Consider the following 25,204-nt stretch of genomic DNA (forward strand, 5'->3'; position numbering starts at 1 on the left):
TAGCAGTAGTTTAATGTATACACACATTGACACTTCTGCTCTATCGTATGTTTTAAGGTTCCATCAATGCTGAGTACTAGTCTGAATGCAGAAGCGTTGCAGTATCTCCAAGGATACCTCCAAGCTGCAAGTGTGACACTGCTCTGAATTGCATATATTCCACAAGCAACATCAAAAGCTGTTTTGTTATACAGAAGGTTGACACTGACTTTTTTTTTATAGCAGAGCTCAGACAAAATGAAAAATGCTACTTGAAAATGTATTGCAGAATCCATCTTGTAAATGATAAATGTGGCTTTAAGCAGAAATTGAAAGAATTTGGTGGTTTGTGTACTCATAGGTAAAAGGTGGCTAACTTTCATTCCCAGTTTAATTTCAAAGGGAATAGTCATAGCAGTTTGTTATGGGATTTATTTGAAATCTGCACCTGCAGTGTTTGGGTAACATTTTGACATGTATGGAGAGCACTGGCTGTAGAAACTCACTTCGGTCACTAAAATTCCTTTTCATTTTGATGTTGTCCTTTGTATTTCTTTTGTCTTTCCTTAAACTTTATCTAAATTGTGAATAAATAACAAGTACTTGTTTAAAATGCCTGTCACTGTGCGCTTACTGTTTTAGAAGAATGTAGTTGGCTTAAAAAAAGATAATGTTTAAAACTTAGGATAGAATATAAAATAGTGGGACTGTGAGGATTTTTCTTTATCTTAAGTAATAGTTTAAATACATTGCAGGATCATACAGAGCAAATCTAAAGCTTTGGCAGAAGATCCAAAGCTATTCTCACTCTTGATATTCATCAACAGGTGCACCCCTTCTCTTTGAACAAGTCATGTCAGTATAGAGCAGCAAAAGCAACTAATACACCCTCTTGGAGCCGGTGTCAGTCTCCACATGGATTTTTAGTGATGTATTAAAACTGAAGCAGTGATCTTAGAGTTAAGTTTAACTCGGATGTTCTCCCTGTCTCCTCATAAATATGCTGATTAGGTTTGGTAGCCTTGAGTTCCAGTTGCATCGGTTTACCTTAGTTATGACTGTTTAAGTGACTAGTTCAACGCCTGAGCCTTACTCCATTCTCAGGTGGCCTGGGCACCAAACTACTAGACCATAGGCTTTGGAGCACTGGTACTGCAGGGATATAAATCAATCTAATTATTCAAGAGTTTTTCAGTCTGTATAAGAGTGAAGTCTCAGACTTGTGTGATATTAAGCAATGTCGTACATGACAGATTTTTTTTGTTTTTAGTTAGTTATCCACAGAAATTCTGCAGATGACGAATCAGGACTGGTTTTTTGTAGCTAGAATGTCTGTTGAAGCTGGGCCTTGTATCAAGAAAGTTACTGGATTTACTGGGGGTGAAACAGAGCAGAATCAGCTGTCTCTTTCTTCCTTAGTATCTGTGGCTGCCATGTGAGAGTGCATGCTGACCATACCTCTTCATACATAAAGAAGTGAGTTGCTTATTAGACAATGGATTTAAACTATTAAGTGCCTAAAAATGTATTAAATGAGTCAGCATCAACAGGTTTTCTTGAATCTGGTCTGTCACGCGATGTCAGACCCTCTTTGTTCATAGGTATGAAGTGAAAGCAGTTCTTAAGTGTGAAATAATACAGTGGTGATGATGAAAAGCATCTGCCTTAATGCTGATGAGAGAGACTGTGATGTGTGTTACAAGTTTGCCAAAGCGCCTTGCAGAATGAATTTCAATAGACAGGCTGAAACCACATGGGAGATGTGTGACATTTGTAAGGAACTGGCTGCCTACCTCGAATGGCAACTTTAATGGAGCTGTGGTCATTCAAATCCTGCAAGCCAAAAGAACACTCAGAACTCTGTCTGCTCTGCAGCTTTGTCTTTTTTCCGTGGATAATAGGGAGAACAGTTCTACAGAGAACTCGCAGACCTTTTTTTGCTATCAGCCTCAACCAGAATTAAATTGGTACTGGTGGTCATGTAACAGCAATTTGACGTGCTGCCTTTGCATCTACTCAAGTAGACAGTTCATTATGCATGTATGCTAGATAACCTTGTGCTGAAATGGGGTTCTTCAGCACTGTGCTCTATCAAGGGGCTTGTATTAGACCATCTTAGTTCTGCAGTTCTAAGCAAGATTTCTTTAGGGACCAGGTTGCTGAGATATGTGAGCAAACAGATGTTTCTTACCTTACCAGTACCAATGCAGATGGAACTGGACAGGATTTACAGCAAGTCAGAACTTTTTTGTTCCAAGGTAGCCAAAGAAAAATTGGCTCCTCTGAGTGGAAAACTATCAGTGACTCTTGATGTTCACTATCTTGCACTTCCTGCAACGTGTGACTTTTTGTTGTTGGACAGACATTCCGTGTGAATAAGTGCCTAAGTGACTTCAGATCAACAAATACTAGTGGCATACTTGTCCTTTAGTTCAGAGTTGAGTAACTTAGACTTTGTAGACATGGCTGTGGCTGTGGCACTGTTAGTGACGTGTTATTTAGTCCTGACATATTCTGCAGATTTCATAAGGCATGCGGGTGTTTGTATAGAGCACTTACCCTTTCAGGGAAATGAACTTTTCAAGTGTAGTGCAGGCAAGCAGAGGCATCTCCGTGTCTACAGGCAAATGTTACTGGCAGCACCCTCACCTTCATTTAGGTGGAGACCTTATTGCTACTTCTGACACCTCCTGTTCTCAAGATTCAGAAGGCAACGCAATGTTCCAACTATAGTTATCTGTTAATTTTAGTGGAAACTGATGCAAGCGATGTCATAACAGTTTTTCGCAAGATTGTTGAACTTTTCTAGGCCACTCTTCAGTATATCCCTTCTTAAACACTTGGCAAATACCATTTTCTTTAGAAAGCTCAGGCTGGAAACATCTGGTGTCAATGGATCTTCTGCAGACTTGGGAGTATTTCATTCAATGTTAGACAGTTAACTCCTGCCCATCACCTGAGATCTTCTTCTGAAACACTTCTGAAAATAAGTAGCCAATTATCCCTTGCAGCTACTAATGGTAAATTATTCAAATTCAAGAGGAAAAAGATTGTTTCTTCCTTTTTGAGTACGAAATGGGCAAAGGGCCACCTATTTTGGGATCTTTTGACACCAGAGAGCTCTATCTACTGTCCTTTTTTGGAGCCTACTGACTGACTTGTGGCTGTCAGCTTCTAACTAACCTTCTGAGGCTTTTGTAGCTGAAGAAATACCTGATTGTTGGTTTAAGGAGGAAAAAAAAAATTAAAAATAAACCACCGCCACCCTCAAGACCAGTACATATTCCTGTTTTCTTGGGTTGTGAATGGGCCACAGTACTACCAGCATTCCTGCAATGGTGGCAGTGCATACTAAAGCAAAGTTCTGTCTCTCTTATTTCTTCATATAAATACACGCTAAGATAAGAGTCATCCTCTCAGTGAGCCAGACATTGCATTCTAAAAATTCTCTGATGAGGCCAGAGCACCTTCTTTCTCTCCGCTGACTTCTGCTTTCAGAAAACTGGATTTTTCTTCAGGCGCTCAGTTGCTTGCTGGAATGTGCCTTCCATCAGGCTGCACTACTTTGGTTGTTGCAGATACTTTTGTACTCATTCTGTGACCTTTCCACGAGAACAGCCTTCCTGAGCGCTGTAACATTGTTGGGAAGGGGTAGACCAGATCAGAGCTGACAGAGCATGAGCTGACCTTAAGGCATCGTGTGAGATTCCAGCTCAAAGCTGGTCACAGCAATCTATTGTTTACAGTTCTTCACCCTTCCCTGAAGTTTGCTCATTTTTGTACATTTTTTGTCAAAAATGCTGCTGAAATGCTGAAACATTTTGATGAAACTCTGGAAGAAGTTTGCAGTGCAGCATCTGTACACCTGTGCTAACTGGGATAAAACCAGTGTGGCTGTGGCAGTGCTGAGATCTAGGCGTCCAGCTGTATCTACTGGAGTGGATTGTCTCCCTGACAAATAGAGTGCACAGGAGTTCATGGAAAGCTGGTTTGGACACAGCTATACCCTGTGCTCATGAATGGCTTTGGCGCTTTCCTGCTCCCAAAGCTCCCCATGTCACATCTTGATTTTTATCTTAAAACAGCTTAATCCTTTCTTCACAGAAACAATAGTATTTCTCAGTACCTGTTACCTGTTTTGCAGATTCTGTCAACAAAAAAAAGCTGAAAGAAGAGTCATGTATTTTTTTAACTCTCAGCAGTATTACAAGGACACTTTCTCCTGTTTCAGGCATTTACTTTTAAAATTGTGCAGTTGTTAACTGACCGAGATGTGCTCCAGGCAGGACTTCTCTCTGAACATTTAAATCTATCTGTAAATCTACCTAGCTATCAGAAAGCAGGATAAATCTTTATTTCCCCTTAGCTTTCTACCCTTACTTATTTAAATCAAGTCATTTTTGCCTTTAATATAGTTTAGAGGAAATCTGAGGTGTTCCTGGGGAATATGGGCTATAATAGTAGTTACTAGCTAGTACATGAAAAGCTTGGTGGCTTCTGTTGACACCTAGTTGCAAAGTGACTATAGGCTTTAAAATTTTCTCTCTAAATAATAATCTTCTAATTCACATGAGGTCAAAGCTTATGCTGGACTTACTGTATTGTATTCAAGATGAGAATAGAAGAAAATACCTTAATAATAAAGGAATAAATCTTAATAGAAAGTAAAAGGTATTTTGTTACAAATGAGTTAACATGTCAGAAAAGCAGAATAAAGGGGCTTTAGCACAGCTAGTTCATATATTTAGCTTCCTAGTAAAAAGTTTCCATTTTCAAAAGCTGTGAAGAGAAATTCACACTCTGGTTTTGTGCCTGATATAAGAAGTATTTTGAAGTAATTATTTAACAAAGAAAATATATTAATAACAAATATCAGATTTCTACATGAACATCTGAAAATACTGTAATTACAGTACTGCTTCCTTTGTAAAATTAAATGTAAGTTTCAAATACTTTACAAATTATTATTAGCTAGAAATAGGTCTCTGTCCTTGTTTAAGCTGCTGCATAAAGAAGAGTGGAAAAGTCTCTTGTAACATTTTCAAATAATTAATAATCACACGTGTACTGGAGGAGTAAATATCCTTCAAAGGGAAAGACAAACATGTTGGGTATTTGAAGTGGTGTGTCACGTGCTCCTCGGACTTTTGAATTACATATATATTTGCTTAAATTATGGTCAGCTTTGTAATCTGGCTGTGGATACTTTTTGTCCCAATTGTGCAGATTTTACACTTATCCAGAAGTCAATTTTCTGGAAAAAGAGAACATAAAACTGAATTTTTAATGTAAGTCAATCTGGGGGAAAAAAAAAGCTAGCTTTGTCATTCCCTGTCTCCACCTAACTTTCTACGAAAAACCTGCACAAATGTTGTTTCTGTTACAGACAACATGAAGCCTTGCAGTGATGATTACACAACAATTGAAACGTCATTTCCTTCTGAAATATAACTGTTGCTGGCTTAGAATAATTAAAGCATCTAACAGCACATATTATTATGCAACAGACCACAAGAACATATGAATAGATGTTTAAATGTGATATGGGATATATATCTATATACTTATATTCTGGAGAATGTCTTTTAAATGCTATATTGTCAATTGATTTTAAGTGTACGATGTATTTTCTTTATGGTATCTTTGGAATCCATATCAGTATTAAATACAGACATGGAGCTTTAGGTATATTGGTTTTTATTTCTGATTTGGTTTTGCTGAAATGTTGTAGTTATGATTCTCCCCACTAAATATGAAGGCTTTTGCATTTACGTCTATTCAGTCGGTAAATGTTGTGGGCTGGATGCCAAATGATTTTGCTGGACAATGGCAGAAATACTGACTTGCAGTTTAATGATGCCATAGGGATTAAACACAACCTTGTAACTTAAAATGTATTTTTACGTATTAAGAAAGATTTCTAAACCAAAAAGTTCTCACACTGTCTTTTTCTGACAGAATGGATTGACCTATTCTAGCACAACTGGGGACTGTTTAATATCATACTGTAATTTTTGCTAGCTTCTTTGCTAGTGCAGATTTGTCATAAAAAGCAGTTGTTTTGCTTTAAGAAATCACACAGGTTAGGAAAAGCATTGTCTTTAAAATAATTAGAGTTAACTTTAGAAAAATTAATGATGGCATTTATTTAAATCTTGTAGGGCATTTCAATTGCTACAGTGACCAGGAAGGGAAAGTTGCGCTATGTCAGAAGTTCACTGGACAGCTGCATACTACTGCTAATGTAGTTTTCACTCTTCTTTCAAGAGCTACAGCATCTGAAGCTACACAACAGTATTTAAAGGCTTGAGTTGTATGGCAAATCTAAAATTGCTAGAAATTACAGACTTCAGAAGTGGCATGCTGGAATTTTTGCTTTCTTAATGCAAAATACATTCCTATGTTGGTTTTGACTTAGCTAAGGTACATGGATTCACTCCAGGTCATAATTTCAAGAGTCCAGCAAAACCAATCCCAAAATCACGGAGCGCCATGGTGAAGGTAGAGGCAGGCAATTATTGGCAGTTGGGGGGGCTTTGGGAAATGGAGGGATAGACACAAAGAGGGAAAATTTAAAGCTGCGCATAGGAACTAAACAGATTTAGCTTACATGCCTTTTACATTCAGATGTAGATGTGGAGTTTATATGCAATCAGCTGCAGAGTTAAGTAATGTCAGTTCTGTGCAGCTCTACTCACAACCTGTGGAATTTTTTCCTGGCCGATACTTGCTCAAAGGTTTTTGCACATACGTAGTTACTGGTTTTACTTGTGTATCTTCTGAGGTTCAACACAATTTTTCCATCCCAGTCATGTATTTTGAAATTTGAGGGTTTTTTTTTTTAAATAGTTTCTTAGTTGTGTTGGCTGACAGACGCTATTAACTCCTTATTTAAAAACAACTTTACTCTGATGTTTGTTTAACCTGAACGTGCCCGTGTCGAACACAGATACACCTTCGGCCTTTCCTTTCCCTGTGAAGGCAGACCAGGCTTCCCGGGGGAGGGCCAGCAAGTTCTGCGTTTCTTCTGCTTCAGATTTTCCTTTTCCCAGAAATGCCGTGATGGGAGTAGGAAACGGGGATTTTATATACGTGTCTTTGCGTTATCCGGACACCAGCGGAGCGCGGGGCACAGAGGCGGATGGCAGGGCCGCAGAGGAGCCCTGTGCCTCGCAGGTGCGCGGTGCAGGGGGCGGTTGCGGCGCGTACCGCTGTCTCCCCGCGGAGCCGCCGGCCTCTCGCCGCGCCGCGGGAGCCTCGTACGGGGCCGCTTTCCCAGCAGCGCACGGCGGGCTGTCCCCGGGTGGGCTCCGCTCCCGCAGGGCCGCGTACACGCTATCGGCCGCGGCCCAGCCGTGCGTGCGGGCCCTCACGACGCCCCTCCGCTGCCCCCCGAACAGGGCCCTCGGATCGCCCTCGCCCGCTGAGCGAAGGGGGTGCCGGTCCCCGGAGCGGGAGGTAGACGGGCGGGGAGGGGGCTGGGCCCCAGAGGAAGGAGACCGCGAGCGGTGGCGACCCAGCCCGACCCGCTCCCTTTTCTGGCGCCGCCATCTTGACGGGGCACGACGGCCCTGACGCGCGCGGGGCACGCCGGGAGCTGTAGTCCCCCCCGAGGCGGGCTGCGGCTCTTCCGCCGGGCACGCCGGGACTTGTAGTCTTCGTGAAGGAGGCGGTGCTCCCAGGCGGCCCCCGCGCTCATTGGCTGAGAGCGCGGAGGGGGCGGTACCCGCGGGGGCTCGCCCGCTCTCGATTGGCTATCCCCCGCCCCGCCTCCCGGCGCGGTGCGTCACTTCCTCCCCGGCCGGAGCTGGCCCCGCTCATTCTCTTTAGTGTTTGCCCTGTGCCCGCCGCCTCCCTCCGCTGCCGCGGTCGCCCCCCGGCCCCCCCCCGGGACCCGGCCCATGGACTGAGCCGCCCGCTGGCCCGCACCACCAGCCGGCCCGGGAGCCGCAGCCCAGGCAGCCAGGTGAGGGGGGAGGCGGCCCGGGCTCCCCCCGGCGCCGAGGCAGCGGGGCGGGGGGTGGCGGCGGCGGGGCCTAGCGGGGGCCGCGCCGAGCCGTGCCGGCGGGGCTGTGGGGAGGGGGCTGCCCCCGCGGCGGGCGGGCCCGCCCCCCCTGCTCCCCCTCCTCCCCCTCCTCTCCCCTCGCCGGCTTCCCCGCCCCGCACGGGGCTTTGCCCGGCTCCCGGGGGCGGCGGCGGGCCGGGTGAGCAGCCCCCGGCCCTGTCCCCACCGCCTGGCGGGGGCCCGGCGCGGGGAAGCGCCCGGCGCGGGGGGGAGTGGGGCAGGTAGCGGCGGGCGAGCCGCGGGTCCGTCCCCGCTGAGCCTCGATGGGGCCGCCGGCGAGGGATGCGCGGGCCCCAGCCCGTCCTCCCTGCCCGGGCGGCCGCGGCGCCCCCAAGCCCGTGGGGCGAGCGGTGGGGGCGGCAGGTGACCCGGCCGGCCCCTGCGAGGGAAGTGACAGCGGCGGGGCCGGGTCCCTGACCGCCGTGAGACGGGGCTGGCAGCAGCACCAGGCACCCCAAGCGCTCTAGACAGGTGACGTTGGCAATCCTTCTCTGCCCAAAATCCCCGATTCAGCGCGGAGGGTGACAGTGGTGGCTCCGGCCCCCCCAGGAACAGGGGTTGGTGGCAGCACGGCTGTTTCGGGCTCTCTGAACCCCTTGGAGAAAGTGGCTGCAGCCATCCTGCTTCTCCATATTGCCCCGAGTGGGTGACAACAGTCAGATACTTCTGCAAAGTCTCAGGGGCACATGATCTCCTGAGACTGAACTAGACTTGTCTGACTGTTGTGATAAAAGGTGTAGATACGGTGACAACAGCAGGAGACGCCCCCAGCCTTCTCCTTGTACAGATTACAGTGCAAACACCCAGACAGCTGGTATTAGCAGCGTTAGCTTTCTTTCTGAACACTGGCATCATCACACTTTCTCCTTGTTGCCCGCTGGGTTTGGCAGCCATCACTGCACCGGCCTCACTCTTCACTGGTTTTTGATCACAACACTAGTTTTTCAGGAGATGTAATAGCAACAAGTTCCTTTTAAATCTTTACGCTGCTTCTGTCTGTCCTAGAGGTTATACAGGGTTTGATGCAATTGGGTTGTCCATCTAGGTGATACTGTAGCTTGTGGTGTTGACAGCCATTTTTCTGATTTATTCATCTGTTGGGTATTTTTGTAATTGCTTTCCTGGCAGGTTTAAGGCAAACCTGGGAGGAACATCATTTGGAATGTAAATGAAGGCTAAGTGTATATATAGCAGTGAAATAAAATATCTGAATGAAGTCCTTTGTCTGCTTTTGGAATAGTATATTTATAAAATCTTTTTTCTAACTCGCTCATGCAAGTGTGCTACATAGTTCCCTTGCTCAAACTAGCAGAACTGTATTTTTTTAAATACTAGTGAACATCAAAACTTGAGTTTTAATGATGCAGCTATAGCTATGATGTAATAAAGCGATCTCTGATTTGTCTATTGATCATGTCATATATGCAACAAATTTGTATGCTGAAACTTGCTGAGATATTCACTGGATGTCTGTCACATCTTGATGAAAATTTAAAGAGCCAGTTAGTTGAATTTTTTACCTATTTTCTATTTTCTGATGCTGGATTAGAATCTCATTTCAAAACTCTCCTTAAAAAATGTATGCAAGATACAATTCTTTTTTATTATTGTTTTAAGCGGCCACTCTTTCTTTGTTTGAAATTTTTCATAACATTTATCATTAAACATTTTTTCACTATCAGTACCAGTTAGTCAAAGTATTAGGTATTTTGTGGCAAAATTAAAGTATTCATAGGTTGAAATAAATGTGGGATGCTCTAACTGTACAAAGTTAGAGCAAGAGTGAAAACTGCTCTGTGCCTTTCAGATCCTACTGAAGAACAGCAACTGTATTCTGAAGACATATGAACTTTCCAAAAAAATTTTTTTAATTTCTTTGCCTAGGATCCTTGCCGAGGGGTTGATTATTTTATTAGAGTTCTTGAAGATACAACTGGAACAATAGAGGAGATCTGTGCACTGATTACCATGTTAACCATAATCAGTGTCAGTGGGCTTTTTTTCACGTGTTCTACTGCAGGAAAAAAGATTCATTAAATATTTTGTCACAGTACTAACTAATTCAGCTAGTAGTAAGCATTTAAGCATTTATCTTTATTCATGATTGACTTACCACTTTCTGGTTTATTATTTTGCATTATATTTGGAACGGTCTGGTTTATGCGTACATCTGCTAGTTCCCTCTTTTCCTTCAGATTTTACTTTCAAATTTTAGCTTTTCATCACCTGTTCTCATATTAATAATCCATGTTTCAGCTCCCAAACTAATTTGCTTAATATTTAGCATTTCCACCCTTGAAAATTCATCTTACCAGTACTCAAAAAGAGCATCATCTTCTTCTACAGTGAATGTTGCCTTTGAGATGTACCTTCTCTTGCCCAAATATTATAGAAAAAGATTTATCTAAGAAGAAAACATTGTTCAGCTAGTGTTTTATATTTTGTGTAAATAGCCTTAAGTCTGTAAAATTTGTAGTCTTTTTTTTTCTCTCGATTGCTAGTGTGTATTTATTTAGACTTTCCAATTGTAAATAGTTAGATGTTGTTCTTAAACACTTGCAGCAGTCAAAGGCTTTAGAATGTTATGCTATATATTGCAAAGCTACCACTGATGTGGGTTTTTCAAAGGTATATTAGGAAATGAGCCATTTCAACAAACCTCCTAAAGTTTGTGGAAATTTATTCTCCATGCTCTGGAATGGTTGAGAGTGGGACAAAAGAGCCTCAGCCACCGCATTTGAGTTGTTTAAAACTCCTTTTAAAAAAGGTGGGCGAGAGGGAATCTTTCTAACCAATATTTTGTCTAGGTAATGAATGCATTGTAATATTCCCTGGTCTGCAAACAACAGGTGAAAATGTCATTGTTGAACAGTGGGTCTGTCTTTGATGTGACCGTAAATCCTGATTTGAGCTGGGGACGTTGCCGCCTCTGTCGGACCAGCTCAGCGGATGGTTCCTGCGTGGCAGATAAGCGCTACTGCAATGCTGTGCATTTACCCAAATGAGGGTTGGTTGCTGTTGAGTGGCAACAGATGTAAAAATACAGGTGACAAAGGGTCAGTGAGTAAATGTTGTGCATTCCACAGCTGGTTTAGTTGTTTCAGTTCTGCCTAGCCTCCACCTTGGATACCTACATCCTTTTGCAGGGATAGGACTTGGGGTTTGTGTTCTAGTTGCTCATCTGTGAAACAGGGATAAATGAACTCTCCTGCTTTGAGAACAGAGTTTGTTGTTGGTAAGGAACAATCTTCCTTGCTGTGTAACTGAAGGGTCAGTAACTGTTCAAATGCACTATGTTAGGAAGCATCTGCTTTTCAGAAAGAAATTAATGCTTAATTTAAAACCTCATTTCCTATAGCTAAAACTTTTTCTTGGATGTTATGACATGATTTTTAGTTGGTGATGTCAAGAAGTCCTTGCAATTTGAATTTCGATGGTTTTATCTGTTCTGTTTCTCACTCTACTCTGTTCTCGTTCCATGAAAAGCCCTGCCTGCCTGGTGCTGGTGGGTCATGAATGAATGCAAAGAAACTTGTAATGGGGCGCACGTGCAAGTTTGTTACAAGTAGCATAATAAGAACCTCACAACTTCCAGCCTTCCAAATGTATGCATCCTAAGGAATAGGACACCTTTCCATATTCTGGTCCCGACAATGAATAAAACCTATTTCTTTGAGCATTTAGTCTCTCTTGTATTTTCAAGTAGTTTATCAGAGTTCAGAGCAAGTCTGCAGTAGGACCCATGTGAGATCCCCCTTTTTGCCAAACCTGTTGTTTAACAACAAGGCTGTTGTCTTCCTCTTAATGGAAATGTGCTGTTACAGACAGGTACATGAGAGTCTGTTCACAGTCATGGGAATCCAGGCTGGGAGGGACTCAAGGGAGTGCAGTAGTCCATCCCTGTGCGGTGTCAGGTATGCCAGCCTTATTCTAAATGGGTATTTATCAATTACTTGAAGATTGCCAGCAGTGAAGTCACCTCTATCACCCAAAGCAGTATAGTTCATTGCAACCATTACTATCAGAAAGCATTTTCTTGATGCCCTTTTAAGCCTCTTGCCTCTAGTTCTGTCACTTTAAGCATGAAGAAGAGATTATTCTTTTCCACTCCAAAAACCTTTTATGTACTTGAAGACTGCTGGTTGTCAGGCCCAGCCAGCCCTCTCCGCTTCAGCATATACAACCCCTAGACAATAGGTTATATTTTTCTAAAGCTGAGTGGTTTGAGATTTTCCTACTTTGTTTCTGCTAACTGGGTCCACATCTGTCTTGAAGCATGCTCCAGCTGCAGGCTCAGTGACACTGAGTACAGAGTAGGAGGGCTACTGCAGATATCTCTCAGGCTATTTTTCCATTTCTGCATCTCAGTGCAATGATTGCTCTTCCTAAAAGAGTCTGTCGGCATTGGCTTGTGTTAGGTAATGATGTTCTGTTGGTTGTAACTCCTTTCCCGCTCTGCGGGTGTCAATTGGTGGGTTTTCGCTGTGTGTTTGATCAGCAGACAGCGCTGAACCTTGCACCTGCTGAGATTAAGTGATGTGAGTTGAGCCTGGTTAGACCACCAGACATGGCTGGAGAAAATTCAGTTGTCTTTATACAGCTTGGTTTTGATCCCACCTGGGAGTATTATCCGTTTCCTTGTTTTCCAGGTGCTTAGTTAAGCCTCCAGAAAAACTTCTAGAAGAAAAGCTGGACTGGTAGGACTGTAATCCTCTCGTCTCCCTTCTTCACTCTCCAGTTAAAAAAATAGGCACGATGTCCTCCTTTTTCAAGCTCTGTAACCTCATCTGTTCTGCAGGACTCCTCCAAGATAACTGGTTACAGTTCTAAGGTTCATTGTAGGATTTTGAAATGGCTGTCTGAAGTAAATTCAAGAGCTTGTTTATCTACATCCACTTCTAACCTTAATCAAGATTGAGATCTTACCCATTTTGTTGCTAGTAGTAATGTTGCTAGCATCTGCACGCAGTTGGCTTTAGTCATGGAAAAGAAGGATTAAACACTTTGTGCTATATTTGTAAGCAGAATAAAATACGTTTTGATTTCCATTTAGAGCAGTCCATGCAGTGGCAGGTTTCGTATTCAGTACTGAAACAATTTTATTCTAAAATGGTTTTAGCTAGGTTGATTTTTTTTTTTATATGCCTATTTATGAGTGAGATCATTAGACTGGAAATGTAGCCAAAAGGTAAAATTTATATCAGATTTTTGCAGTTAATAGCTGCCAGAGTTTCTCAGGTTAGTGGCTTGCTTTTGGTTTGGCTTTGTGAATTAAATGTCTGGGTCTAATTTCAGTAGCTGATCTCTAGGGCTGTTAGGAAGAAGGTTAACTTCTACAGAACCGGAAGTCTTACTACAGAAAGAAAAATTGCAAGTGACCCTTCTAATCCTGCAAAGAGCACTATTGTGAGATTCCACTAGTTGTGCAAGAAAAGTCACTGGGGTTTGGGGAGGGAGCAAGGCAGGAAGATTCTTGGATCAGGTTGGAATTTCTGCTTGGAAAAACATAGCTCTGTTGAGCAGTTTGGTGAGAATTTAATGGTCATACAAATTCTTGTCATCTAAATGGGTGAGGCGAACTCAGTGTGGCGGTGAGACATTTACTACAGAAGATCTTTTTGTAGCTTTAGAAAGCAAAATGCTAACTCTCTCTTTTTCCTTTTAGGCATTCTCCATCATAAATATCCTATTCAGAACTAAACCCAAATCTTCACTCTCTGGATCTTCTAAAGGTACAGGAAACTTACTTAAAAAATTGAAGTTTCTTACCTTTTATTTCCATCATATTAAAGAAACCACAAGTTGTGGTAAAACATGATTATCCACAGGAAGTGTCTGGTTTTTGTTTGATCCTCTGGCTTCTATCTGCAACACCTTTGAGAATTATGACACAAAAAAGCCCCAAGAGTACTTTTATCTGAAAGTACTACATTATTTCTTTTAGAGAGGAAGATTTTAATTTGTTTTTGGCTGAGTGGACTGAGACGGTGTTCAGATCTTTACGTTTGCTTGCCTTTTGGTTACCTTAGTGACTTCTGAGCTTTGCATTTTAATGTATTCAAAATTTCTGGGAATATTCCAGGCATTGATGCACCAAAAGAAAACAAAAATTTAACTGGAGTGGGGAACAGTGCTCTGTCATCTGAAAATCCATCTCTCTAAGTTTATTATTGTCCATAGGTCATTGAATTTAAAATAATGTCTGAGATAGCGAAAGGTGAGTGTGGAAGGATAGGAAAGGAGCAAGTTACATGATTAGCTGCTGGCTAAGATCATATGAGTAAAACATTCGTTCATTCACCAATCTTTCAATGTTTGTGAGTGGTTTTAAGTTCTGTCAATGCCTTGAGTATTGTATAGGGGTCAGTTATTTGTCCTAGTATTTGTCTTGAGAAGTTTGAAGTAGCTAACCCCCGATTACATGGGGAAATCACCCAAAATATTGGCATCTCTTTGTTTCTCTATCCACTGAAACAGCCTTTCTAAGTTGTTAGCCTCAACTTTCTAGATTATGATGCTTTTTCTTGGATAGTTAGGATTTTGTAAGCCTGTTATAGGGTAGAGGGCATATTACTTTGTAAAAGCACTATAAAGCCTTTTATAATCCAAAAAAACCCTATTATTAAATGTGCAGTGATGGACAGTGTGTTCTTATACCCTAGTGAAATACTTCACACAAATCAACTACAGTATCATAAGCTTCACAGGTAGCTGAAAAAATAGAAACAAAATTCCAGTTTGTTTTGTCAAACTGTTCTTTGAAGTTGCTTGTCAAAGCATGAGCTAAATGTTTTTTGAAAGAAAACATAATATATATGTGTATATATAAACTTGTAAGGTATAATCTTGTAAGTTACTACCTAGTGTCTAAAATTGTCAGAAATTTGTAAAGTGGAATTTCAACAATTCATGAAATGTTTTTAATGCCTACTTTGCTTTGGTTCTGCCTGAATGCAATCTAATGAACTCTGAAGTAGTTCTGAATTGGTGGTAACTCACAGGATGTCGATTCAGCTTTTGATCTGAAAATAAAACCATGTGAGATTGTAGAAACAAACCTTATATTCACGTAGGTTAAAAATGATACATTCATTGGAAAAGTTTTATTTTCATTGCAATTCAGTTCTCTCCCTGATAATAAATTTCTATTCAGCTGTGGCGAAAGACTGGCGTGCCCAGGTACTCAGCTACTTGAATGTCTTGGGGAGAAACCTTGAACAGCTGTGTGTTCTCCAGGTTTCAGATTTTTATTTCAAGTAAAGATTTAGCTTGTTGACTCCTTAAAATTTCTTTTCTGTTAGGCATGGCAGCTTTTCCTTCCTCTACCTTTAGTAACAGTCATGGAAAGGAGCACTCACCGGATCCTGTTGAGCACATCTTTTCTTTCTTGCTAAATTAATGACCCCAGTGGCCAGGTACTTGTATGGTCATTATGGTCATCAAATCATGGCTGCACTTGTAATTGCAAAGCATTTTGGAAAAAGGGTGGGTGGGATTGTTACTGTCTTACAGATGCATGAAGTGAGCTGTGCTTAAACTCTCAATACTTGGTTTCTTGTGAGGTTGGAAGTCTTTTGGGTTCCCAGAAGGTACACAAAGGCTGAACTCTTCCAGTTTGTTGAAAGATTTGGGAGGACATGTTGTGAATTCCAGCGAGGTGTGCTTCAGACTCTTTGCTAGGTCCTTACTTAGCCTGTTCAGATGTGACTGAGCAGGCAGACTGCTGAAGAAGTTGGGCAGTTGGTCTTTATGGTGAGAGTAAGCAGGTTATGAACTATGAACACCTCTGCAGCATTTTTTTTTTTTGTCTGGTCGTGAAATGTAGACAGCTGAAGTCTATTTGAAATTGGATCAGTTTCCAAAACTTTGTTTCAAGCACTAGGATGTGACCTCAAGTCTCTACTTATTTTTGTAAATAATGGCTGAACTGTCTGTCCTGAATATTACTCTAACCAGAGGTGTTTGAAGAAGAGCTTTTTCAAGCTGAACACTGATGGTTATAACTCTTGATGGAGACAGAGCTGTCTCCAGACAGAAGCAGTCTAAGCTGTATGGCTATGAGATTCTATACTGCTCTGCAGTAAATATAGAAAGTGAACTAATAATATCCTTGTCAGGGACTTCCTTTCTTGGGGGGGAAATACTAGGAATCAGTATACTGTTCTCTGCGTTTGTATGGTACCACTTTAATGTATGGATTTTGGAGCTGAAATTCCATGTTCCCTAAAACCAAGTGATGGCAAATAAATGAGGGGTAGTGCCTTGCTTTAAAAACAAAGTGCTTGTAGGCAGAGTTTTCTGAGAAGAATTTCAGACTTCCTTTCCAGCACGATCTGAAAGATCCTGATGTTACTGACTTCAAAATAAAAATGTTTGGTGTCGTCTGCTCAAAATGTGTGGATTAGAAACTGTTTAACTTCAGTTACTTTGAAGGGCATTGCACTTCAGCAGGAGAGGGGAATTAGCTTTTTTTTTTTATTGCACTGCAATACTGTATAGTCTTTCCCAGGCAATTATTATTGTTGTATTATGTTTGAAAATTTTCAGTGTTTCTAGTGATGCTCCTGGGAATCAAACTTAGTGATTACAAAATTATTACCCTGGAGTCTTATTCTACATACTTTTCATCTTTGTCTTACAAGTTCTTGGAGCTCCTAATACCCTTTTCACAGTTCACTTCTGCAAATTTAGTAGTCAAATATAGGATTTGTTTTGAGTATAATCTACGTATAGGTCGTCTGAACTAATTTTACTCTCTAATAAAAAACAAAGTTATCCAGCCAGTGTTAAGATAAGCCTGACTTGCTGATCATGTTTTTTCAAAGTAAAAATATCATAGATTTGTTGGTGTATCTGTTGTTTCCCAGTAGCTTCTTTCCTCTTCTCTTATTTAGTAAATGAATAAATAAATCTTCGTATCCGAGAATATATTAACCTAGGTTTTCCTCTTCAGTTTGTTTTGTCAGTAAGTAGCTAAAAACTTCACTCTGACTCATTGCTGCTCCTCTTACATTTGGAAGTCCATTCACAGGTTCAGAATTTGAAGCTTACAGAGCACTAGTGGGGTTGTGTTGCTACTAATAGCTCCCTGGCAGTATCTGGAGCAGTGATTTCTCTTCTCTTAATCTATAAATTACGAAACAATAAACCTTCTTTTGCTGCCCTAATAAAATCTATAGGTGACCAGCATATGCATGCATGCGTGTCTGCCTTTGTGTGTAAAATGCATTTACTTGGTTGTAAAATTTATTTTTAATGAATAAATTGATATGTGGATCGTAAGCGGATATGGGCGGCTGAGCTCTGGCAGCAATGTTAGCCTTCAAACTGGCAACCTGCTAGTGTAAATTTAGGTTTAACTGTCTGAACATGAAGATAATGTTGCATCCATGTGTAAGAGAAATCTAATACTAATTTGTCGGTGGAGGAAAGGCCTATCACAATACTTCACATCGACTGGTACAAGTTCATTGCTTGGAGGTGTTTTTTCTTAAACGAACATAGATGCCTATGTGCACTTTCAACACTTGTTTACAGTGTTGCAAGGCCAAATAACTCTAACCTGACACTTGAACTGTGATTGAGACACGCTCTGACTTAAATAGAATTAACCTTCATAAACGCATGTAGCTTATAAAATTTGTGAACTCTTACACCTTCCCTTTCCCCAGTCATAGCTACTTTGGCTTTTTGTCCTCGACACCAGTTGTGTTCCCCTCATAAATGGTCAGGCATTCTTCTTGGTGATCCTGGGGGAAAAAAGTATTGTGATTATAATAAAGGGTGCATGCTCTAAATAGTTGTTTTGTAAAGACTGCATTTATTGCTTGCCCTTCCAAGTTAAAAACTTTTAACTTCAAATGGTAGAATGCAAGAAATGTAATCTGTTCATGAAAGTTGCTCTTTGTTTAGTATAGAAGCAGTGGCTATCGGTTTAAGTAACTGCTTTGTAAGTGGATTCAGTGATGGGGAAAACAGATGGGTAGTTGATCTTACATGAGCAAGCGTAAGTAAAGCTTCTATACTACTTCTCTTTTATCAGTGAAAGAAATGTGAAACTTAAACGATGGGGCATATAGATGAAATATGCTGTTAAAACTGGATGCGTAAGTGACCTATTGCATACAAAATGGAAACAATGGATGCTTGGTTGAACACTTTTTCCCCTTTTAGCTAATGGAGAAATAATTTCAATAGATTGTTATTTAAAGAATGCTAAATATTTAGTATAATCTTTTTTTCATCTTTACATTTTAGGTCAGCAATTCGGCTTCATCACACTGAGTTTGCCTGCATTCAAAGCTGTTTACCTACAGTAATTTGCTCTGGCTGGAAGTGAACATGTCTCAAGTTCAAATTCAGAATCCTTCTGCTGCCCTTGCAGGGAGCCAAATATTGAACAAAAACCCATCTCTTTCACAGCCTTTGAGTATTCCTTCCACTACTAGTTCTTTGCCCTCCGAAAATGCAGGTAGACCTATCCAAAACTCTGCTTTACCCTCTGCATCAGTCACATCCACCAATGCAGCTGCAGGTAAGATTGTCTATTAATAAGTATATATAGTTTGGCATCATACGTCCCTGATGGCTTACACCTACAATTATTTTCAAAGTAATTTTTATCCGTCTGCAGTAGCTTGTATTGAATGAAATCCGTTGCAGACAGATAGAAGCATACTTTCCCATGAAGTTCTAATAATTAATTGAAATGTTTGTAATTGTAAAGAATACTTAAAAGTGTACAACATAGAATTTTTAGAACATTGCTATCCATCTTTTCTACAAGTAGCTTGTTTTAAATATAAAAAATGTGTTTGAAATAGTTTGTTTAATTCTATTATCTTTAGTTCTTTTATGACCAGTTTAATGATAAATATATTGTGCTAATAAAATATAATAGAGTGAATAAAAGGTAATAAATAAAAAAATAGATAATAGGGAAAAATAGGAGAAGGAAGAACAAATTAACTGACTTTTTGAAATTATTCAAAGCAAGTGACCATGATGAACACTCAGAAGATTTGCTCCTTGAAATGTACTACATAAGATGCAAGCTAAATGCAGGAGACTCCTAACTTCATACTTCTGGCTTGCATTAAAACATTAAATTTAATGATGCTATCTTTTAGGCACATACATTGCTCAGAAATCCCAAAGTTCAGTATATTGTCACCAGTTTGGCTAATGAGCAGAGCTGTCCATTCCAGCAGATCTTTTCTGAGAAGTGGTGTATTGCAGACAACTAAATGCTAAGCCAATGAATTTGGTTTTTTTTTTTTTTTTATTAAAGATTGTGGTAGAGTTCATAGCTACCTGTTCATTTATCTGATTTTATATAATCTTTCAGCTCCTTCAAACATGGCAAACCCCAAAGAGAAAACCCCAATGTGTCTTGTGAATGAGTTAGCCCGTTTCAACAAGATTCAGCCTGAGTATAAGCTTTTGAGTGAGCAAGGTCCAGCTCATTCTAAGGTAAATATTCATATAAGTTTCTTATTGCTGCTGTTCAGGCTCTTTCATAAGTGGAAAGGCAAAGTATATGCTTTTGGTGCAAGATAATACGGCATAATAGGAAAGGGAAGCTCACCGAAGTACAGATGGTAGGGAAGTGTGAAGCTGTTACATGTGTACTAAAAAGCTGGTTTCCCAAAGTATATAAAGGTTGAACTTACCTGTTACCTGAAACTACCTGGCTTTTTTGAAGAGTTATTTGTTAGATCCATTGTGAGATGCTTGGCTTTGTTTTTATTTAATAAAGCAAGGTTTGTCCCTTGCTGTCTTTGCTAAAAAAAAAAAAAAAAGTATTAAATATGGATGATCTTTATGAAATCACTTTCTAGTATGACGTTAAGCTTTTGTTCCACATCTTGCCTGTTCTGCAAATTTTCTGTGTTCTTGCTCTGGTGCATTTTAATATTTTGAGATGAATCCCACCAACTTTAAAATAATTTCTTAGTCCAAGTTATCCTGAGATGCAGGAAGATTTATGGCAATTATATTTCTTTAGGAAATACTGCTAAGGAGTTGTAGTGCTTTTGTATCTGTGTAGTTGGTGAGGTACAAAGCTGTATTTGTTGATATGCCTGGAATAAGTTTTACTACCTAATTTTAAGAGTTGTTCTCTCTCGTGCACATCGTAACTGAATGTTGCCATGCTGTTGCTCTGTTTTTTCTATCCTAATTGCCCAATATTTGGAAAACAAGGATCTTGGTATATGTTCTTTAATGCCTGAAGTACAGTATGATTGAACAGAACTAAGCATTCATCTGTTCTGGAACAGTTACTTTAGCAAAAGAATCTTTAGTTCTTCACTAGTCAGTGGGAATACAGGAATGCCTAGGGTGGACCAGCATGTGATCTGCATCCCATGTCATGGCATATCTTTTACAATGTCTCAAAATCTCAGTAATATACAATTCCTTTGGCGTTCTGTTCGTAGGCCGAGAGCACGTTTTTCAGGAATACAGCAAATGTACAAGCAGTTTGTGCTACTTCAAAGAACACTGAAGAAAGGGGGCTTATTATTATTATACTTATTAATCCCCAGTGAAGATCTTTATTGTATGAGAACTGAGGTCAAGGCATACAAGGAATATCAGCCAGGGATGTGTCTATTTAATCTGACATCATTTCCTTAAGGTGTTTCCCAGAACAATATTTTTTGTATGTTAGAAGAATTGCCTTCCCATTGAATAATATTAAGAACTAAAATCTTTTGTCCAATATGTGTAATGTCAGCTTCAATGTGCAAATGAGGCAAGGTTTGCATTTACAAAAAGTATTGGAATAACATTCAGAGCATCTATTCACTTGTGTTTTCATTCTGATTGAAATTAAACTTTATTTAATTACCAGGGAGACCTTGGCTTGCTGTTGTCTGATTAATTTGTGAAAATTTAGGGCAATATATATCCTTCCTTATCCCACATACTTAAAAAGAAGTGCCACAGAGCTTTGCTCTATAATCAAATAGACTTGTGCTAACCTCTGGGCATGTGGAAGCTTTTATGGTGCAACGTGAACTTATCTTTCTACAAACTGCTGAAAAATATCATTGAAAAAAAAAAAAACCCAAACCCAGACTATTAAAGCAAGAATTGAGTTATGTGGAATAAAAAAGTCTGAATTTCAAGGCTGCTGTTCAGAGTAATGTTGGCATACCAACTATCTGTGTAGCTGTCACCTCATACACATTGTGTCTTTTGGTTTTTAGGCTGTATGATCTCATGCAGTATGCAGGATAGTTGCTAGCTACAATTACTGTGAAATTCTTAGTTCAGTCATCAGGGAAATCCTATTGATGTCCAAAGTGTTTAAAATCGGGACATGACGTGGTACTTGAGGAAAGCTTTGATTACCATATTCTCAACTTGTGCATCACTAAAAGAATCATTGTTTTGTGTAAGAGGGTCTAATAACGTGAATTCTGAAGCAGCTTGTAATAAAGTTAATGTTTTCTATTTTTGAGGTGTTTACAGTGCAACTGACTCTTGGGGACCAACACTGGGAAGCTGAAGGAACTAGTATTAAAAAAGCGCAACATGCAGCAGCTGCCAAAGCTCTGGAAGGGACAAAATTCCCTAAGCCTACGGCTCGTCCATCTCGTAGTGAAGGCAAGAATCCAGGTATATGCACAACAAACTGATTTAAAAAAAAAATAAAATACACCTTTCTGGTTTTGGTATGTATTTTAAAGTTGCATAAGGATGAATAAAAACAGTGATTCTGCATATTTAACAATGATAATTGTCAGGTTTTGTGAGAACATCATCTTGATTTAATCTTTGATCATTGTAGGCAACATAAAAAACCATAATCATATTAAAAGTTAAAGTATAGGGTTTTTCCATCAAGTCATTCAAGCTTGGAGAACCCACTGCTTAACTTACTGGTTTGTATTGTAACACTTGGTGGAATCCTGGAAAAGATGTTTATCCTAGTCTTAAAAAAAAGAATATTAAATGAAAAAAAAAAATCCAAACAAATATAAACCCCACGAAGAATTCAGTCACATCCAAGAATAATCTTCTGCATGGGCAGATGAATGTGTTTGGTAATTCTGATAGGATAAATCAAAAGTTTGACAATAAAGATTTCTTTGGAAATGTAAGTTTAAAAAAAATGTGTTGAGGATTTGGATCAGAACTTTGGAATTTGCATAATTTGTACTTCTTTGAAGAGAAATAGATGTTGATTTGTATAAAAGCATTTAAGGTGTTGTTAGCTATGTTTAGGGAACTTCTTTACTAAGATTGCTTTTAAGAACTATTTAAAATGTAAAATAGCTTCACATCTCAGCTGCACATGTGATTGTTTTGCATTTACTCTTAGTCACTTGAATGCAAAGCTATTAGGATAGCATTAGTATGTTCAGGAAAGGTTAAAACTTATTTTTGTTCCAGTTTTATTCTGGTATCACCTAAATTCTTTCTTTAGAAACAAATTTGTACAGTCAACAGTGAAAATATTAGAAACTAGCAATTATTTTGTCTGTGAATCTGTTCCATAATTTCATTTTCTTTTGGCAATTGCCTTATAACAAAACACTGTTGTACTAGAGTGCATGCTGATTTTTGAGCCAGCGAGGCCCTGTGATAGAAAAAAAAAAAGGCCATTTACATGACTGTTCTTTCTCAAATGAGAATAGTCAATGAATCAGTTCTTCATCCACATGGTATCTGCACCGAGAGAAATGTTTATAGCCCTTGGTAGCAATATACCTTCCTTTTGAAAAGGCAAGTTGCAATTTGAAAGTGAAGAGTCACAAAAACCCTGCTTAGGTCATTGAGTACAAAGTACTCAGAGTACGTTTGATCATTCTCAGTAAACAACAGAAACAGAAGATATGTAGCATGCCTGTTGATTTAATTTAAAAGTCTTTTTCTGGGAAGAGAAATTTCTGTTCTGCAGACCGCATTGTTAGATGTGCTGTTAAAAATAAATCAATTGGTAGCTTCACAAATTTAAAGCAAAATAATAAAAACCCCCAAAAACCAAACAATAAAAGCCCCCAGCAAGTTCACTTTTTTGTAACAGGATTTGTCACAACTGTACTAGGCTGCTAATTTAATATACATCATAGAGACTTATTTTCCTTGTGTTCATTAGCATTTCTATTCAGAATTCATTCATTCAAGATACTGCGTAGGGCAGAAGTTGAGCTCGTATTTCCCCATTTGAAACAGCGTAAGAGTTTAGATTGCTTTGGTCCCTTGTGACAGCTGGACAATTCTCTTTATATTCCTTTTTATTTAGACAGTGTAACCCCCACAGTGGAGTTAAATGCACTTTGCATGAAGCTGGGAAAGAAACCTATGTACAAACCTATCGATCCTTATACAGGGATGAGATCCACTTACAACTATACTATGAGAGGTGGTACTTATCCTCCACGGTACGTATTGTTTAATTTTTTGGTTTTGCAGTCTCTTATCTTTGAACTTCCGCTCTCTTTGTCTGAGTGCTTTGATGCTATCTTTTGAAAACAGCTAAAAATACAATGTCCCTTAAAGGGACATTAAAGCTGTATTCAGATTGAAGCATAGCCAGCTTGTGAGGAAAAAGTTTTTGATAAGTGCACCCCGTTAATATCTGTAATTTGTCTTATTTAAGTTTTGGGGTTTTTTTTTGGTTTTTGTTTTTTTTTTTCTTGGGGGGTAAGGGGAGGAAAAAGGGAGCTGAACCAAACGATGAAGTGTTTTTGAGGACATTTAGATATAGCCAGCTTCATGAAGTGAATAGCTAAATATTAGCTAAATATGTCTTGCATTTCCTTTCTGTGTAAAAGCAATAATGAAGAAAACAGTTTGATGCTTTTTCTAAAGCTATTTAAATTACAGGTTCAGTTTAATGAATTTTATATGAGCATAGGAACTGAGAATTCAAAACTTACTGGACTACCAAGTTACAATAGTTACATTGTCTTTCTCTGTTCTAGCTGGTGAGAAACGTGTTCGTACTGTAAAACTGTTGGTACTCTGTTTCAAAGGTCTCTCCCTAAAATCTTTTAGACTTTTAACTCAGAATTTGGCTTTTTAATACTAGTGCTTCAGTGCTGAGTTGTGGTTACTGATATCCAAGAGGTTCATCCAGGTATAACTCATGTTTCTGTTTACTTTGTAAGCCAAACTATTTGCTTATTTAAATCTCTCTCTTTGCAGGTACTTTTACCCATTTCCTGTTGGGCCCTTACTTTATCAAGTTGAGCTTTCAATTGGAGGGCAGCAGTTTCATGGGAAAGGAAGAACAAGACAAGCTGCTAAGCATGATGCAGCTGCTAAAGCACTGAAAGTTCTGCAGAATGAGCCCTTGCCTGAGAAACCAGAGGTGGGAATTAATCTTAGTGCTGTAAGCATAAATTGCTAAGATAAACTGAAATATTGTTGTAGATTTTTTTTTTCCTAATTGAGAGGAAAATGACAGTTGTGAAATTTAGTTCTGTGTAGCAGCGTTGACCTACTTGTGTCAATAGAAACACTTTGATTTAAAACCATGAATTTCTGTGGAACTAGAATTTTCCCAAATGAAGTTATATTAATGCTTTTGCTGTCATATTTTTCCACAGCAATGCTATAGACCTCTGTCAAATAAGAGCACTGGAAGCATAGATAGGAACTAATATCTTATCAGGTACAGATCATATACAAACTTCTGAAGAAGTGTGTAAATGGAGTACTTGCATTCTAGTATGGGCAACATAGAAATCAGACGTGGGTTTGCTTCCTGGGCAAAATTCCTACATGATTTTGGAAAGAACCATGGAAGTTCTAGAAGAGCAGGAAGTTCATGAAAGTAGTAAACTCATACACACATTTTGATATGAACATAAGAAGCAAATTTTTATCCCTTCATATATTTATGGCTGCCCAGCGCTTTCCGTTACAAGACCCTGTTACTGGGGTTTTTTTTCATGCTTTTTTGTTAAGTTGCTTAGGCAGACAGTCTCATCGTGTGCACACAAGTTACTTATAGCTCCTGGGGCTGGTTGACTGCTTGCACCCTCTCCATATGTGTTGGCTGACTGCTTTGGCCAAAGACTACTACAAAGACTGTATTTAGTCTTTCCTTTATGGGCTCGTTATACCTGCCTGAGTTCTGAGGGCTTGATGTTAGAACTAAGAGCAAGAGATCTATTGATGTACTCCATGCTGGCATCTAGA

At 39.8% G+C, this 25,204-nt stretch overlaps 2 protein-coding genes across 12 annotated transcripts in view; both read left to right on the forward strand.

The window, feature by feature from the left end:
- The window catches only part of CSE1L (chromosome segregation 1 like), a 29,169-nt gene extending 23,500 nt beyond the window's left edge, over window positions 1–5,669 (forward strand). For all 4 annotated transcript variants that reach the window (XM_054845382.1, XM_054845383.1, XM_054845381.1 and 1 more), the window contains exon 25: window positions 58–5,669. In XM_054845382.1, coding sequence (XP_054701357.1) covers window positions 58–147 — 90 coding nt within the window. In that variant the 3' untranslated portion in view covers window positions 148–5,669. The remainder of the gene's footprint in view (window positions 1–57) is intronic.
- Window positions 5,670–7,764: 2,095 nt separating this feature from the next.
- The window catches only part of STAU1 (staufen double-stranded RNA binding protein 1), a 32,405-nt gene continuing 14,965 nt past the window's right edge, over window positions 7,765–25,204 (forward strand). For 3 of the 8 annotated variants that reach the window (XM_054846017.1, XM_054846020.1, XM_054846022.1), the window contains exons 1-6: window positions 7,783–7,945; window positions 18,302–18,578; window positions 19,392–19,516; window positions 21,514–21,670; window positions 23,301–23,439; window positions 24,206–24,371. In XM_054846017.1, the coding sequence (XP_054701992.1) occupies window positions 18,386–18,578; window positions 19,392–19,516; window positions 21,514–21,670; window positions 23,301–23,439; window positions 24,206–24,371 (780 nt within the window). In that variant the 5' untranslated portion in view covers window positions 7,783–7,945; window positions 18,302–18,385. Of the gene's footprint in view, window positions 7,946–13,709; window positions 13,777–18,301; window positions 18,579–19,391; window positions 19,517–21,513; window positions 21,671–23,300; window positions 23,440–24,205; window positions 24,372–25,204 lie in introns of all 8 variants that reach the window. The other 5 variants (XM_054846016.1, XM_054846021.1, XM_054846018.1 and 2 more) reach the window with 4 other exon arrangements.

The sequence above is a fragment of the Grus americana genome, chromosome 17 (genome assembly GCF_028858705.1).
Source record: "Grus americana isolate bGruAme1 chromosome 17, bGruAme1.mat, whole genome shotgun sequence".
Classification (NCBI taxonomy): domain Eukaryota; kingdom Metazoa; phylum Chordata; class Aves; order Gruiformes; family Gruidae; genus Grus; species Grus americana.